General features: G+C 46.1%; 2 protein-coding genes across 3 annotated transcripts in view; one reads left to right on the top strand and one right to left on the bottom strand.

Moving 5' to 3' along the window:
• The window catches only part of LOC143956160 (uncharacterized), a 482,654-nt gene extending 479,251 nt beyond the window's left edge, over positions 1-3,403 (bottom strand). Inside the window, exons 1-4 of the mRNA XM_077466267.1 lie at positions 3,163-3,403; positions 1,250-1,422; positions 518-706; positions 308-431 (exon numbers count right to left, since the gene is read on the bottom strand). Of these exons, the coding sequence (XP_077322393.1) occupies positions 308-431; positions 518-706; positions 1,250-1,396 (460 nt within the window). The 5' untranslated portion in view covers positions 1,397-1,422; positions 3,163-3,403. The remainder of the gene's footprint in view (positions 1-307; positions 432-517; positions 707-1,249; positions 1,423-3,162) is intronic.
• A 518-nt stretch (positions 3,404-3,921) lies between these two features.
• On the top strand, positions 3,922-12,845 carry LOC143956275 (uncharacterized). 2 transcript variants are annotated; one of them, XM_077466484.1, is made up of 7 exons: positions 3,922-4,039; positions 5,776-5,859; positions 6,080-6,274; positions 6,361-6,484; positions 6,601-6,698; positions 6,839-6,947; positions 8,802-12,845. In XM_077466484.1, exons 2-7 carry the CDS (start codon positions 5,788-5,790, stop codon positions 9,878-9,880), a joined length of 1,677 nt encoding a protein of 558 aa, XP_077322610.1. In that variant the 5' UTR covers positions 3,922-4,039; positions 5,776-5,787; the 3' UTR covers positions 9,881-12,845. The 2 variants fall into 2 exon arrangements, with proteins under 2 accessions (XP_077322610.1, XP_077322609.1); XM_077466483.1 differs by having other exon boundaries at positions 3,926-3,957.
• Positions 12,846-15,625: the final 2,780 nt, after the last annotated feature.

Raw genomic sequence — 15,625 nt, 5'->3', positions numbered from 1 at the left:
CACCCTAAATATGATAAACACTTTCAGTATCATCAACTGTGGTGTCCGATTTAGCAAATGAAAACAACTTAATTTGTGTTTAGTAAGGCCCTCAATTCCACCTACCTGATATTCCTGATCTTCCTGTGTGGAATCCCGGGAATACAGAGGACGGGGACATCTCTCTGGTGGGTTCCCATAACTGGATCCATCTGTAGGAAACACACACACTGACTGAATACATTGTTCCTATGTGTTTATCAGATGATGGGGGATCTAGGTGGAGCCTCTGTACTGCTCTCTCCTTTACAATAAAGTCTCCTCTTACCCGGTGATGTGAGGGGCGGCTGATTGTCCATCATGACGTCCTTGTAGAGATCCTTGTGTTCTTCTAAATACTCCCACTCCTCCATGGAGAAATAGACAGTGAAATCCTGACACCTTATAGGAACCTGACACACACAATGATACAGTCACCATCCAGACACATCCCTTGTCTGTTACTGGATAATGTCCCAGAATTCCCACCACCGCTCACCTCTCCTGTCAGCATCTCCATCATCTTCTGGATGACTTCTAGGATCTTCTTTTTTATCTTTTCAGGTGTCATTAAAGGAGGTGGAAACCCCATAATAGGGCAATGGCTTTGGCTCCATCCTCTGGACACAGGGGTGCAACTACTGAGCACCACACTGTCTTTAATCTCATTCCCCAAAGGTCCATAATCCTAAACAGAAATATCAACATATGAGATGTGGGTCACCATCCCATAGTGCTCTGTAAGATCCCTTCAAGCATGCATGCCAATGTATCCTCCCAGAATCCTCCTCACCTCTCCGGTCAGGTCTATGTTTTATTAATAGAGATAAGAGTGATGTCATGTGACCTCCCAGAATCCTCCTCACCTCTCCGGTCAGGTCTGTGTTTTATTAATAGAGATAAGAGTGATGTCATGTGACCTCCCAGAATCCTCCTCACCTCTCCGGTCAGGTCTTTGTTTTATTAATAGAGATAAGAGTGATGTCATGTGACCTCCCAGAATCCTCCTCACCTCTCCGGTCAGGTCTGTGTTTTATTAATAGAGATAAGAGTGATGTCATGTGACCTCCCAGAATCCTCCTCACCTCTCCGGTCAGGTCTTTGTTTTATTAATAGAGATAAGAGTGATGTCATGTGACCTCCCAGAATCCTCCTCACCTCTCCGGTCAGGTCTGTGTTTTATTAATAGAGATAAGAGTAATGTCATGTGACCTCCCAGAATCCTCCTCACCTCTCCGGTCAGCAGGTAGATGATCTCCAGGGTGAGCTGTAATATCCTCTGAGTCTTGCTCTTCTCTTCTTCTCCTCTGTGTGGATCCTTAGGTGCGGAAACTTGCTTCAATGGTGACTCGTCGGGAGAAGATTTCAGAATAACCATTTTTCACGGCGTTGAGTAATTTCAGCCTAATAACAAAATACAATAAATGAATGAGCCAAGAAATAAATAAAATAGGACACTGACCCACATTATGATCGCCTCCCTGAAACATTAATTGGCAAAACTGAATCTTCTTCCAACAAAGTGCGGATATGATGGTCAAGACAAAACAGGGGAGGCCAAGGAGAGCCCGGAGCAAGCTGGCCAAAGCAGATTTAAAATGCGTTGGCTTGAGATGACGCCATAGACAGAAAATGCTTATGGCAACATTGGGGTTTCCAAGAGACCTTCTCTTCTCCATATGACGTCACCAAGCCAAGGTGCGGGTGGCACACAAAGAGCGCAACAACCTTCCGGGCTCCCACAACTAGAGGAAAACCTTCTGGGCTCCCACTAGCACAGAAAAACCTTCCGGGCTCCCACCAACACAGGAAAATCTTCCAGCCTCACACCACCACAGAAAAACCTTCCAGGCTCCCACCACCATAGAAGAACCTTCCAGGCTCCCGCCACAACATAAAAACCTTCCAGGCTCCCGCCACCACAGAAAAACCTTTCCAGGCTCCGACCACCACAGAAAAACCTTTCCAGGCTCCCGCCACAACAGAAAAACCTTTCCAGGCTCCCACCACCACAGAAAAACCATTCTGGGCTCCCACCACAACAGAAAAACCATTCTGGGCTCCCACCACAACAGAAAAACCTTCTGGGCTACCACCACCAGAGAAAAACCTTTCTGGGCTCCCACCACCACAGAAAAACCTTTCTGGGCTCCCACCACCACAGAAAAACCTTTCTGGGCTCCCACCACCACAGAAAAAACCTTCTGGGCTCCCACCACCACAGAAAAAACCTTTCTGGGCTCCCACCACCACAGAAGAACCTTTCCGGGCTCCCACCACCACAGAAAAACCTTTTCGGGCTCCCACCACCACAGAAAAACCTTTCCGGGCTCCCACCACCACAGAAAAACCTTTCCGGGCTCCCACCACCACAGAAAAACCTTTCTGGGCTCCCACCTTCCGGGCTCCCACCACCACAGAAAAACCTTCCAGGCTCCCACCACCACAGAAAAAACCTTCCGGGCTCCCACCACCACAGAAAAACCTTCCAGGCTCCCACCACCACAGAAAAAACCTTCCGGGCTCCCACCACCACAAAAAAACCTTCTGGGCTCCCACCAACACAGAAGAACCTTCCGGGCTCCCACCACCACAGAAAAACCTTCCAGGCTCCCACCACCACAGAAAAAACCTTCTGGGCTCCCACCAACACAGAAGAACCTTCCGGGCTCCCACCACCACAGAAAAACCTTCCAGGCTCCCACCACCACAGAAAAAACCTTCTGGGCTCCCACCAACACAGAAGAACCTTCCGGGCTCCCACCACCACAGAAAAACCTTCCAGGCTCCCACCACCACAGAAAAAACCTTCTGGGCTCCCACCAACACAGAAGAACCTTCTGGGCTCCCACCACCACAGAAGAACCTTCCGGGCTCCCACCACCACAGAAAAACTTTCTGAGCCCGCTCCACCACAGAAAGAACCTTTCCGGACCCCCTTCACCACATTACCATCTCAGATTTGAATGCTTAGCAGCAAAACTTTGCTGAAAGAAACTTCAAAAAAAAAATTGCTGGCTAAGCATACATTCTACACATTTCACTGGCTTCCTACAATTATAATATAGGGGAAAAAAATCTAATATAAGATTATAAAATACTCAAACTACAATGCAATACAATAATATATAACATATACATTACAGAGGTAGATTCTTGCAGGTGATTTTTTTTCTCAGTCCAACAACAGAACCTGAACACATTCTCTACAGCAAGAACAAGAAACAGATCCTAGGCAGGGAACAGAGCAACCTGGAATTGTATTGATGGGAATGGTCCACAACAAAATGGCCGTCAGGGTCACTACTGCTGCAACCCCATCGACCAGCAAAAAAACCACACACAGAGAGAAACATATTGTTTCTAACACATAGCTTGTCGCTGTCTAGCACAAATGTGAAGACAAAAAAAAAAAAGAAGGAAAACATTGAGCTCAAGTAAAACTTGGTCTACAACAAAATGGCCATCCTGGTCACTGCTGCTACAAACCCACCGACCAGCAGAAAAAATACCAAAACAACAAAAATAAGAAATATTTAGTTTCAAAACACATAACTTGTCACTATCGTACACAAATATGAAGACAACAGGAAGAAAAAAAAAAAAGAAACCTGGACAGCCAGCAACCCTTAATCTACAACAAAATGGCCACTGATTTTTCAGTCCCTTTTTTTAATCTAAAGCTTTATTAAATAAATTTAAAAAATGAGCTGTCAAAACGAAAAATTAACGAAAAGATATGTCTAGTTGTGAAGTATAAAATCTTCAAAATATGAAGGCAGAAAAGTTGGAAGAAAGTGTATGTCCGCATTGCTGGGCTCCGACAAAATGGCGGCCGCTGAGCTGCTCTCGGCAGGAAATGACAATAAATGTACAGTAACCCCGGAAGTGATAATCAGGGTTTTTTTTTTTTTTTTACTGGTGGAGAGGGAGCTGGAGGTGAGGAATTCACATTTATGTCAGTGCATTTCATTGCTCGTTTATACAGCAAACACAGGAATGGCCTCCTGACAGGAGTCAGGTAGGAAAACACCTTTCATTCCAGTTCTGTATTTTTTTATATTTATTTCATGTATTTTAAATGAAATACAGCAAGTGCAAGCACCTGAATGTGTCATCCTATCAGCTTCCAGTATTGGGTTCTATTGCTTAGCGGTTCTAACACGGGAAGGCTGCAATCACACTTCAGCGTTGCGTTTTTTCGCATTTCACTAGAGCGTTTTTCTGGCGTTTTATTTTTATTTTTTATTTTTTAGACAATAGAGAAAACTATCTGTTGCATCATTTGTTGCTAGGTATTTCAGCTTTTCCATGTATTTATTTATTATTATTTTATGATTTCTATAGCACCAACAGTTTACACAGCGCTTTACAATGTAGAGGGGGGACAGCGCAATTACAGTATTATTCATGTATTATTATTTGTTTTCATTAGGGTAAGAGGCTAGAGTTAAGGTTAGGGATAGGTTTATTATTTTTTTTTATATTTTTTTAACTACTATTACTACGTTTTTAATGAAAAAAACATGCGAAAACTTGCAATAATGATGAAGAGGGGGGCACAGCGGTGTAGTGGTTAGCAGTAACAAGGGTAGCTAGTTCTAAACCCAACCACGACACCACCTGCCTGGAGTTTGCATGTTCTCCCTGTGCAGGTTTCCTCCGGATACTCCGGTTTCCTCCCACACTTCAAAGACACGCTGAGAGGTTAATTGGCCCCTAGTATATGAATGAGAGTTAGGGACCTTAGAGTGTAAGCTCCTTGAGGGTAGGGACTGATGTGAATGTACAATGTATATGTAAACTGATGTGAATGTACAATGTATATGTAAAGCACTGCGTAAATTGACAGCGATATATAATAATAATGTCAAAACACGGATAAACACAAAAAAACGGGCGCAGTGTTGGCGCTTTTAAAATGTCCCGTGTGCATGAGCCCTAAATAATAATGTATTCGGTATTGTTTTAGTACTTATTATTCATTTACTTTTCTTCATTGATGATCATTTTTAGTTATTTGTGTATTTATTTTGCATTTATTTATTCATATATTATCACTATTTTATGTTTTAAATGTTTTCATTTGAGCAGAAAATCGCTCAAAAAAAAAAAAACACGCGACTGTACACCGAAATTTGTGAATGGCGCATTTACATTAGTTTATACGAGAATAAAAAAAAGTGCCAAAAATATGCTGAAATCTGCCCGATTTCAAGCTACAAAAGAAGCTCCGGAACTTCTTTGAGTTTCGGGAGACTTGGAGTGGAGATGTGAACCGTCTCTGTAGAGAATAATAGATTTTTTTTTTCTCTCCTGCAGCGTTTTGGAGCTTCAAGCTACAAAATTCTCAGGTGTGAATGGGGCCTGAGTGGGGAGGGGGGGGGGGGGGGGGGGAGAGGATAGGGGATGGTGGTAGAGGAATGGTCTTTCAGGTGCCTGCTGCTTCATCACCGGCCAATCACAAGGTCAGGGAATTGGTGACCGAGGTGTACTGTTTCTCTGTCCTGAAGGAAGGTGAAGTCATTGGCCTGGCTGTGTTGTCTGGCAGGAGGGCAAAGCCCCCCTCCCCCCCCCAATTATCAGCAGCTCTATTGCTTTCCCTTCTTTTTCCCCACTGCTTTGTATGGCAACTCAGGGCTAAAAAATGTATGGGTAGTATGGGAGTTGCATTGTGGGTATTTGAAGTACTTTTCCTGCCACAGATATTCCTGTCCTCGGTCATTCTTATTGATGACAATATTTCTAATTTTCTAGATTAGTTACCCGATGGAAAAGAATCAACTGACCAAGAGAATACTGAGCCTCACCCTGGAGATCATCTACCTGCTGACCGGAGAGGTGAGGAGGATTCTGGGAGGTCACATGACATCACTCTTATCTCTATTAATAAAACACAGACCTGACCGGGGAGGTGAGGAGGATTCTGGGAGGTCACATGACATGACATCACACTTTAATTATTAAATCATTAAATAAATGGTCATAGGAGTCCCAAATACTGCACAGTGCTACATCCGTGATGCTGTTAGGAGATAATAAAATCCATTTTTCTGTTTAGGATTATGGACCGATGAAGAAATACAACCATCACACGAAACCCAGCAGCCATTCCCGTGTCTCCAGAAAACGGAGAAAGAGGCAGAGCTCAATCATCAAACCACCACCACCACCTCCCTCCCTGACACCCGAGAGAACCACTGACAAGAATATAATAGAAGTCACCCAGAAGATCATTGAGCTGCTGACAGGAGAGGTGAGCGGTGCCGGGAATTCTGGGACATTATCCAGTAACAGACAAGGGATGTGTCTGGATGGTGACTGTATCATTGTGTGTGTCAGGTTCCTATAAGGTGTCAGGATGTCACTGTCTATTTCTCCATGGAGGAGTGGGAGTATTTAGAAGGACACAAGGATCTCTACAAGGACGTCATGATGGACAATCAGCCGCCCCTCACATCACCGGGTAAGAGGAGACTTTATTGTAAAGGAGAGAGCAGTACGGAGGCTCCACCTAGATCCCCCATCATCTGATAAACACATAGAAACAATGTATTCAGTCAGTGTGTGTGTTTCCTACAGATGGATCCAGTAATGGGAACCCACCAGAGAGATGTCCCCGTCCTCTGTATTCCTGGGATTCCACACAGGAAGATCAGGAGATCCCTCAGGATTATGAGGTAGGTGGATCTGAAGATCTTACCAAATACCATACTAAATCTTCACTTTTGTAACCAGAATTTTCCTTCTGTTTGCATAAATTATTACCTTTTATTCTCATACTATGGGTAATTAAAACTTCTGATTCTTTTACATCTAGGGTGAAGACCTCATTGTTATTAAGGTTGAGCCTATTGATGATGAGGAAATGTACATGACGGGTGATGAGCCGTGTAAGGAGGAGGAAATCCCTCCAGAGATCAGAACTGGTGAGTAACAAACACTGAATCCCACATCTTCCTTGTTCAGTCACTGCAACGATCTCTTTTCTCCACCCCCTTCCTGTCAGTAGACAGTAATGGGGAGACTGTATGTGTGTAAAGCCAGCAACCATGCATCCTGCTTAAGTCCTGCTTTTTTTTCCCTTACATCATTTTAGCTATGATGGCTTCCCTCCTTACTTTTTGCTGTGGTTACTATTGTTCTCCCTTAGGGAGCTGTATATTCTCCGAGTTCTAGATCAAAATGACTGAAGGTGGGAGGTGTTGGATCCTGTGACCATAACATGAAAGTGGACTTACTCAGTAGTTGGCTCCAGGAAGTGTTGTAGAACACCTTAGGACCCTCACGGTACCATATCATGCGACCATAACATGAAACTGGTCTTACTCTGTAGTTGGCTCCAGCAATTCTTGCAGAGAACCATAGGCCCTTCAAGATGTTGGATCTTGTGACCATATTATTAAATTGGACTTACTCTGTAGTTGGCTCCAGGAAGCATTGTAGAACACCTTGGGTTCCTCACAGTGCTAGATTCTGTGACCGTAACATGAAAGTGGACTTACTCTGTAGCTGGCTCCAGGAAGCGTTGTAGAACACCTTAGAATCCCTCACAGTACCAGATCCTGCAACCATAACATGAAACTGGACATGCTCTGTAGTTGGCTCCAGAAAGCGTGGTAGACCACCTTAGGTCCCTTACGGTGCTAGATCCTGTGACCATAACACAAAACTGCACTTACTCTGTAGTTGGCTCCAGGAAACATTGTAGAACACCCTACCTTTCTCACAGTGCCAGATCCTGTGACCATAACATGAAACTGGACCTAGTCTGTGGTTGGCTCCAGGAAGCATTATGGAACACCTTAGGTTTCCTCACGGTGCCAGATCCTCTGACAATAACATGAAACTGGACTTACTCAGTAGTTGGCTCTGAAAAGCATTGTAGAACAGCTTAGATCACTCAGGGCACCAAATCCTGTGATCATAACATGCAAGTGGACTTGCTCTGTAGTTGGCTCCAGGAAGCATTGTAGAACACTTTAGGTTCCTCACGGTGCCAGATCCTGCGACCATAGCATGAAACTGGACTTACTTTGTAGTTGGCTCCAGGAATCCTTGTAGAACACCTTAAGTTATTCACTGTGCCAGATCCTGCTAGACAGAAAGTAACGGGAAATACAATAATTACTAGAGGGGAGGACTAGATAGTTTAAGTATTGTTCTTTGACATCTCTGTGTGGGTTTACCAAGTACAAAGGGAAAGTTGGAGGACCTACATACTCAGTCTTGGCTTCCTGTGTTATTTGGTACAAGCCTTCAGTTATGGTTTGCTACCTTCTCAACTGTTGTCATGGTCTCCTGTGTTTAAAGGAGAAGAACAGCCAAAGCTTGTTTGGCTGTAGTTCTCCTGTGGGTCACAGGAGTTCAGTTCATTCTGCACTCCTGTGACAAATTTTCAGCAGACAGCGGGCTGATGTCACAGAGCCGGTCCAGGCTCGGGCAAGATCGCGACAATGGAGTTGATCTACTGGCACCCAACTTAGCCTCTTGGCGAGCCACGGAGAGCCTGAGCCGGCCTCTCCCGCCTCTTCCACAGCCCAGTGTTCCAGTGAGGAGGAGAGCAGAGAGCCGGTGACCGTCAGTCCATGCCTGTCTGCTTGGGGAGCTGTGAGAACCAAGCGATCTGGGTTGCTTAATCCCTCGATTCTCAGTGTTAGTGGTGCCGGGGAACAGATGCAGCATTGGACCGATCCTGCATCCAGCAAGGTAAGTATGATTCTGGAAAAAAAAAAGGTAACCCCATACTTCTCTTTTAATCTTCTTATTTTTTTTCTCTACAGATGGGCAATACAGTGGTGTTACCATAGAGGAACATCTCATTATCAAACAACTGTGTAAAACGGAGGATGGTGATGTCTCCACAAGCTCAAATATCCATTCAGGACTGTCATCGGCTCATTCTACTCATGGCGGGCGACCTCCCGATGACCCGCGTCCCTCTGAGTCGGATGATAGCTTCACCCAACCAGATGAACTTACTCCTGTAGAAATAACGGACGATGGCACCAGGCTTTTCTCCTGCTCCGAATGCGGCAAGCGCTTTAAGCAGAAGGCGGATGTTGTCAAGCACCAGCGGATTCACACGGGCGAGCGCCCTTACCCGTGCTCAGAGTGCGGCAAGTGCTTCATAGATGCCTCCCAGCTCTCTAAGCACCGGAGGACTCACACGGGGGAGCGACCTTACTCCTGCTCTGAGTGTGGCAAGCGCTTCTCAGAGAAATCCAACGCCGTCAGGCATTGGCGGTCTCACACGGACGAAAAGCCCCACCCATGCCCAGAGTGCGGCAAGTGCTTCAAGAACAAGTCCCACCTGCTGACGCACCTGCGCTTCCACACAGACGAGAAGCCTTACGCTTGCTCGCTGTGCGGGAGGAGCTTCAAGCAGAAGTCGGACGTGGTCAAGCACCAGAGGCTTCACTCAGGAGAGAGGCCGTACTCCTGTTCTGTGTGCGGAAAAAGCTTCTCTGGCAAGTCCAATCTCATCCGGCATGAGATTACCCACACGGGGCAGAAGCCATACTCTTGCTCCGATTGCGGGAAACAATTCGCCCAGAAGTCTCATTTGGTCACCCACGAGAAGCTCCACGCCGGTTACAGGCCCTTCTCCTGCTCGACGTGCGGAAAAAGCTTTACCGATAAAGCCGTTCTAGTCCGCCATGAGAAGAGTCACTCGGAGGAGAAGCCCTATTCGTGCTCGGAGTGCGGGAAGAGCTTTAAGCAGCGGTCAGACGTGGTGAAGCACGAGCGCATCCACTCCGGGGTGAAGCCCTATTCCTGCACAGACTGTGGTAAAAGCTTTGTGCAGAAGGCCCACCTCCTCAGCCATCAAAAAGTCCACATACGGGACAATCCAGAGTGATGCGGAAAACGCCCTTTTAAAAGTAAACTCCGATCCCATTTGAGGAGCAGCTTTGAAATGAGATGAGACAAAAAGTCAAAGCACCACTCCGGACAAACGGCTACATGACTGAAATGGAGGCACGGGAACCGTTTTGCCTCCAGAATATTTGTAGAGTTACGCACATCATCTTGTGATCCTGCACTCCTGATGTGGGTGGGCGAAAGTTTACAGAACATGGAGCTCGGCCGTGTCTGTGCCACTGCCCCCCGCCTCCTGACGATTGTTTGGGACTGTAGCTCAGCCTGAGCTCTCTCTTTTCCATAAGCCCCTCCTAAGTACTTTCCCCTCCCACCCGTGAGCCTACAGAGCTATCATTGCAAGACTGATTTCGACTTTCATTTCCATTGTTTTCAGTTACTTAAACTGGTTGAAATTTGAAATGATCTCATAAGTTTTGACTAAACCAGAAGACGTTTTTTATTTTTTATTTATTTTTATTTTTTTGCTCATTCTCCTCTTTACTCTTTTATGGTGAACTCTTTCGCCATTTAATCATTTCAGAGGTTGCATTGAAGTCAAAGGGATGCAATCTTGCATGGACGTCACTAGGGGGCATTTTTGCATTGAAGTCAATGGGATGCAGGATGCCATTATCTGCACCTTTTTGTTTTCTATCAGCCAAACACAGATAACCCTATTTTTTGTCAGATAACTTTCGGTGGCCCTCGAACAGAGCATATCCCTCTATATTGTGTACATGTCTCAGTCCAGAGCACTAAGTATCATTTCTGTCTGCTGCCTCCTTCCTCTGCTATCAGCATGAATCTCTTCTGACAGGTTTTCCTGACACCAAGGGATAAAAAGGTGACAGGAGATTCACAGCCTCAGCTCTGTTTCTTCCCTTCCTTCCACTCAGCTTTCACTGAACTATGCAGAGTGTAACTTCAGCTCTCTGCCTCTTTTTTTTTTTTCTGGAATCTCAGACAAGCTGTGTAAAATCTGGGTTTTCAACAGAGGTAGAGAATACTACAGATAAAGAGGTACAACTTATGTAGGAGGATTTGTTTCATCTCTGTGTATCACCTGGGGCCAGTCACTTCACTGGTTATCTGGAAGGGTTTACAACCACTTTAATTCAGGCCCCTAACATCAAAGTGAAACTAGTTTCAGAGAAGTACACAGGATGGTTTTCAGGCCAACAAAGATAAGGTGTTCCAGATCTCTCTCACTCATTAACTTGTTTAACTGCTTGCTGTCCGCCCATCGTCAAATGACGGTGGGGCGGTGCAGCTCTTGTTCTGGGCCGCACCGTGTTGCTAGTACACGGCGCGACCCCAATCTATGTAAAGAGCCACATTCCGCAGCTCTTTAACCATGTGATCGGCTGTGTCCAATCACAGCCGGTCACATGTAAACACGGAGATATTTGGCTCTCCTCGCCTCACTCTGACAGAGTGTGAGGAGAGGAGAGACGATCAGCGGCATCTCCCCACAGGGGGACAGCTAGGGAAGTAATCAGGGCACTGATCATTAGTGCCCTGATTACAATATATAAATGAAGTGTAAAAATACCATGCCCACCAATGTGGCAGCAATCAGTGCCCACAAGTGCCAAAAATCAGTGCCCATTAGCCAAGCCAGTCAGTGCTGGAAATTAGTGCTGCCCATCACTATTGCCCATCAGTGTCACCCATCAGTACCCATCTGTACCGCCTATCCATGCCACCTTTCCGTGCCCACCAGTGCCACCTATCAGTGCTTGTCACTGCCGCCTATTAGTGCCCACTAGTACTGCCTATTAGTGCCCATCAGTGCCACATATCAGTGCCCATAAGTGCTGCATATTAGTGCCACCTCATCAATGCCCACCAGTTCAGCCTATCAGTGAAGGTGAAAAATTACTTAGTTACAAAATTTACTGACAGAAAAAAGTAAAAAAACTTTTTTTCAAAATTTTTGGTCTTTTTTTTGGAAATAAAAAACCCAGCAGTGATTACATACCAGCAAAAGAAAGCTCTGTTTTTGTGAAGAAAATTATTTTGTTTGGGTACAGTGTAGCATGACCTCGCAATTGTCATTCAAAGTGCGGCTGAAAGCTGAAAAATGGCCTGGGCAGGAAGGGGGGTTTTCCTGGTAGGCAAGTGGTTAAACTAACAGTAATAGACAAAAGCAAGCATCACAAAGTCATAGACACACCACCATCTTGTCCAGATTCCACTCCAGGAGCCATGTGCACCCTCTGTTCTTGACATGGCTCAGGCACGGCCAGCCAGAAGTCCCCCCTCTTAGCTGGCTGATGTCTAGGTTAAACCATGGGATGTGAGGTGCTGGCAGTGTACCTATGTTTGGGTTTGTACCATTGCTTGGAACTTCCAGATTCCACTACCTCTCCACTTTTACATGTAACGGAAGGCTTTGACGAAGGTGCCCCCATTAAGCCTCTAAAAGGGGACATGGCGTAGCTGCATGGAGGCATAAAACTGCCAGGCCAGCCACCAAACGTCTTTAGTTTTGGTTGGAGGAGGGTGAGTCTAGAATACCCGTTAGGTCCATATTGCTGTCTGTGTTGGAAATGTTTGCACTTCTTTCCTATCCCAGTGACACCTTATGTTTCAGGGTGTGTTGGGTGTCACCAGGACAGGAAGTAAATAAAAGTATCCACCTCAAACTTGCACCATGTGTATACAACCAGCCTTCCTTCAGTGGCCACCATTGAATCTCTGAAGGGAAGAGATCACCAATCACCAGTGGGCGAGGAGCTTAAAGGGTCAGTCCACCCAGATAGAGTATTGAAGGCCTGAGTTACTCGCTCGTTTCCTAAAGCCAGTCTCCACTTTACAACCTGAGAGTTAACCTCTCCCACGTCCAAATATCAGTTCTGGGTGGAGTGACCCATAACGCAGATGAGGAGCAATGTTCCTGGGCAAGCTGTCCTTTTAATTAATCCAGAGAAAAATATCAATAAAACATTTCAACCCTTCTGTGTCCAGTTGTCTTTTTCCCACTGTGTTGGTGCCATCTGAATCTCAAGTTATACCTTTAGACTGTGTGTCCAGTTTTGTTTAATTCAGTGGCCTATAAACTGTGGCCCAAGGGCCAGATGCAGCCCCTTGCTTGCTCCCACTGGCACCAATGATGGGGCACTACTTCTCCTATTGACACCAATGAACGGAGCACTATTCCTGCCACTGACATGAACAAGGGTTCACTATTCTTCCCACTGACATCAATGATGGGGCACTATTCCCTCCACTAACATCAATGATGGGGCACAATTCCTCCCACTGATACCAACAATGGTGCACTTTCCACACTCGGCACAAGAGTAGGCCTTCCCTCCGGTGTGGATTTTGGCATGGCGGACGTTGTAAGCCTCCTATATAAAGTGTTTCCCACATTCTGAGCAGGAGTAAGCCTTCTCACCTGTGTGATAGCGCTGGTGCTCCACACACTCAGCGCCCATGTAGGGCTTTTGGTCCTGTGAGTGACCTCATGCTTCATCAGATGGGACTTTTAGGCAAAGAGGAGCACACAAGCTGGGCAAGCGAAGGGCTTCTCACCCATGTGGCTGCTCTGATGCTTGGCCAGATGTGACCACTGGCTAAAGCACTCGTTACAGTCAGTGCAGGTGTAGGGTTTCTCCTCCTTACGGACAGGTTCGTGCACTACCATGTAGGACCTTGGTATGAAGTCCTTCCTGCACACCAAGCAAGAGTAGGACTTGTTGGTGGAGACCCTTCGGTGTGTAACTTTCTAGTGAAGTGCTTGCCACATTCCAGGCAGCAGGAAGGCTTCTCACACGTGTGCTGGTGGTGAGCGAGGTGGAAGTTCTGCTTGGAACTCTTCCCACATGGGAAGCATGCATATGGATCCTGCATCCTCGTGGGCTCTGTGGTGGCAGATGAACCTGGCCCGGCTCACAATTTTTTGTCACGCAGGACAAGGGAAAGAATTGTTACTACCACAGCCGACCCTATGTGTAATGATGTAAAGGTCATCCAGTAGACATTGGCCTTGGAACCATTTTCTTTCTTGGCTTCTCTGCTTGGGTCTTCCCATCTAATAGGGCTTTCCTCCCCCTTGAGCTCCTGCTTACCCAACTCATCTAAATATTCAACTTTAATAATTAACAGGTCTTCACTCTATATAACACACACAAAGCAATGAATACATTTTAAAAGAAAATGGTCACCTTCACCGAACCAGTGATGCTTACCTGGATTCTCCCCTTTAACTACCTTCTCCTTCCAACCATCAGACTACAGAATGATGCTCTCACTGAAAGATGACTGATTTTAGCTATTAGTCATGGGCTCATTTACATTAGCTTAGACTTTGACACACAATAAAGCACCCACCGCTTCAACGTGCATTTTTTTTATGTGGTTTTGATGCTTTTCTGAAGCTTTAATGGAGCTTGGCCAATTCCCCCATGTGTGTGTGTTGTGGAGAGGTGACCCCAGGTCACGGTGTGTATTAGCACCTTCAGTCTGGTTTTTGCAAAGACAGGCATGATGATTGCACACTTGTGGGTTGGGTATATATTCTTCTCAGGAAGAGAGCTCAGGGCTCACACTTGGGAACAGCCCCACCCTACAGGCAGATGGCCTGGTGTAGGAGTCGGGAAGGCTTTCAGGTGGAGGTGGCTCCACAAGAGAGAGACAGGCGGTCTCTAGGAGTCTGAGCGTGTATGTCTGCAGAAGGCAGATGTGGCCTGCAACCAAGCAGCACACAACTGAGCAAGTAAGCTCTAGGAGGGAGTTCGACCAAGTAAGAGTGAGTGAGCCAAGAGGCTGAAGTTTTTCTGTTACACAATGATGGTGGATCCCCTGCAAGGGAAGACTTTCTGTGAAGTTTGTTTAGTTTAAATAAAATTGGGCTGCCACGCCCTTAAAAAATACAGTCTGGACTGACCGGTGTTCCTAAAAATACACTTGAGCATAATCACCTCAGTTTGTTACAGTTGATGGAGAAATTGGCGTTGGGCAAGGATGACGCTGGTCCCGATCCTTGCATGGAAATCGTGAATGTCAGGAGACTATGTATTGCTGTTGCTGTGTGAAGCAAAGTGATGTGTTCTGTGTCTCAGCCTTAAGGAGACAGTACACCAAAAATATTTTTTGTCCCCGGCTTGCCGAGATGGGCTGTTCAAAGGGGAAAAGTTCTGCAGGGAGAGTGCGTTCCCCCATGGTAACCAGAGACAAAGAAGTGTCGCCTGGATGGTGGGGCTGCTATGAGGCGGTAGCTCACTGTTCCCACAAAGAGGGCTTGGATGCCCGAGAAAAGTCATCTGGATGGTGGGACCGCTATGAGGAGGTAGCCCACTGTTTCCACAAAGAGGGCTGGGATGCCCAAAAACCTGTTGCTTCATCCTGTGGTTGCATGGGGAAAGGCGCCAGGAAAATCTCTACAGGGAGAATGGAGTTTCCCATAGCAACCGGTGAAAATGTTTGTGGCAAAGTGCCTACCATTACCATTGGCAACAGGAAACCTTTTTTGGCCTGCAATGTTGCCCTGCAACCAGGTGGGGGCATTGGCCTATGAGAACCCAACCAAGGAAGGGCGACACCCTCAATTGGAGGTTCAGACACCTGGATTGGTAAAACTATTCCTGAAAGAGACTGATCATGTATTTGATGCCGGTGAAGTAGTGGCAATTCCGGTGGGGAGCTACACTTCTGAGAAGGACTTGTTGCAATGCAGTGTAAATGATGAGTTACTGCAATGTAATATGAGGACTGATAAAGACTTGTCTTCAGGCAG

Source organism: Lithobates pipiens, unplaced genomic scaffold, assembly GCF_037356315.1.
Source record: "Lithobates pipiens isolate NorthernLeopardFrog02 unplaced genomic scaffold, aLitPip1_a1.2 Scaffold_35, whole genome shotgun sequence".
Taxonomy (NCBI): domain Eukaryota; kingdom Metazoa; phylum Chordata; class Amphibia; order Anura; family Ranidae; genus Lithobates; species Lithobates pipiens.
Note: the sequence above shows the minus strand (reverse complement) of the source record. Positions and strands in the feature narration are given on the sequence as shown.

What these genes read in the sequence shown, in the direction of transcription:
- LOC143956275 (XM_077466484.1), top strand. Translation starts at nt 5,788, where the DNA reads ATGGAAAAGAATCAACTGACCAAGAGAATACTGAGCCTCACCCTGGAG. An exon ending in TCTACCTGCTGACCGGAGAG is followed by an intron (nt 5,860 to 6,079) that starts GTGAGGAGGATT and finishes TTTTCTGTTTAG; the next exon opens with GATTATGGACCGATGAAGAA. An exon ending in TTGAGCTGCTGACAGGAGAG is followed by an intron (nt 6,275 to 6,360) that starts GTGAGCGGTGCC and finishes TGTGTGTGTCAG; the next exon opens with GTTCCTATAAGGTGTCAGGA.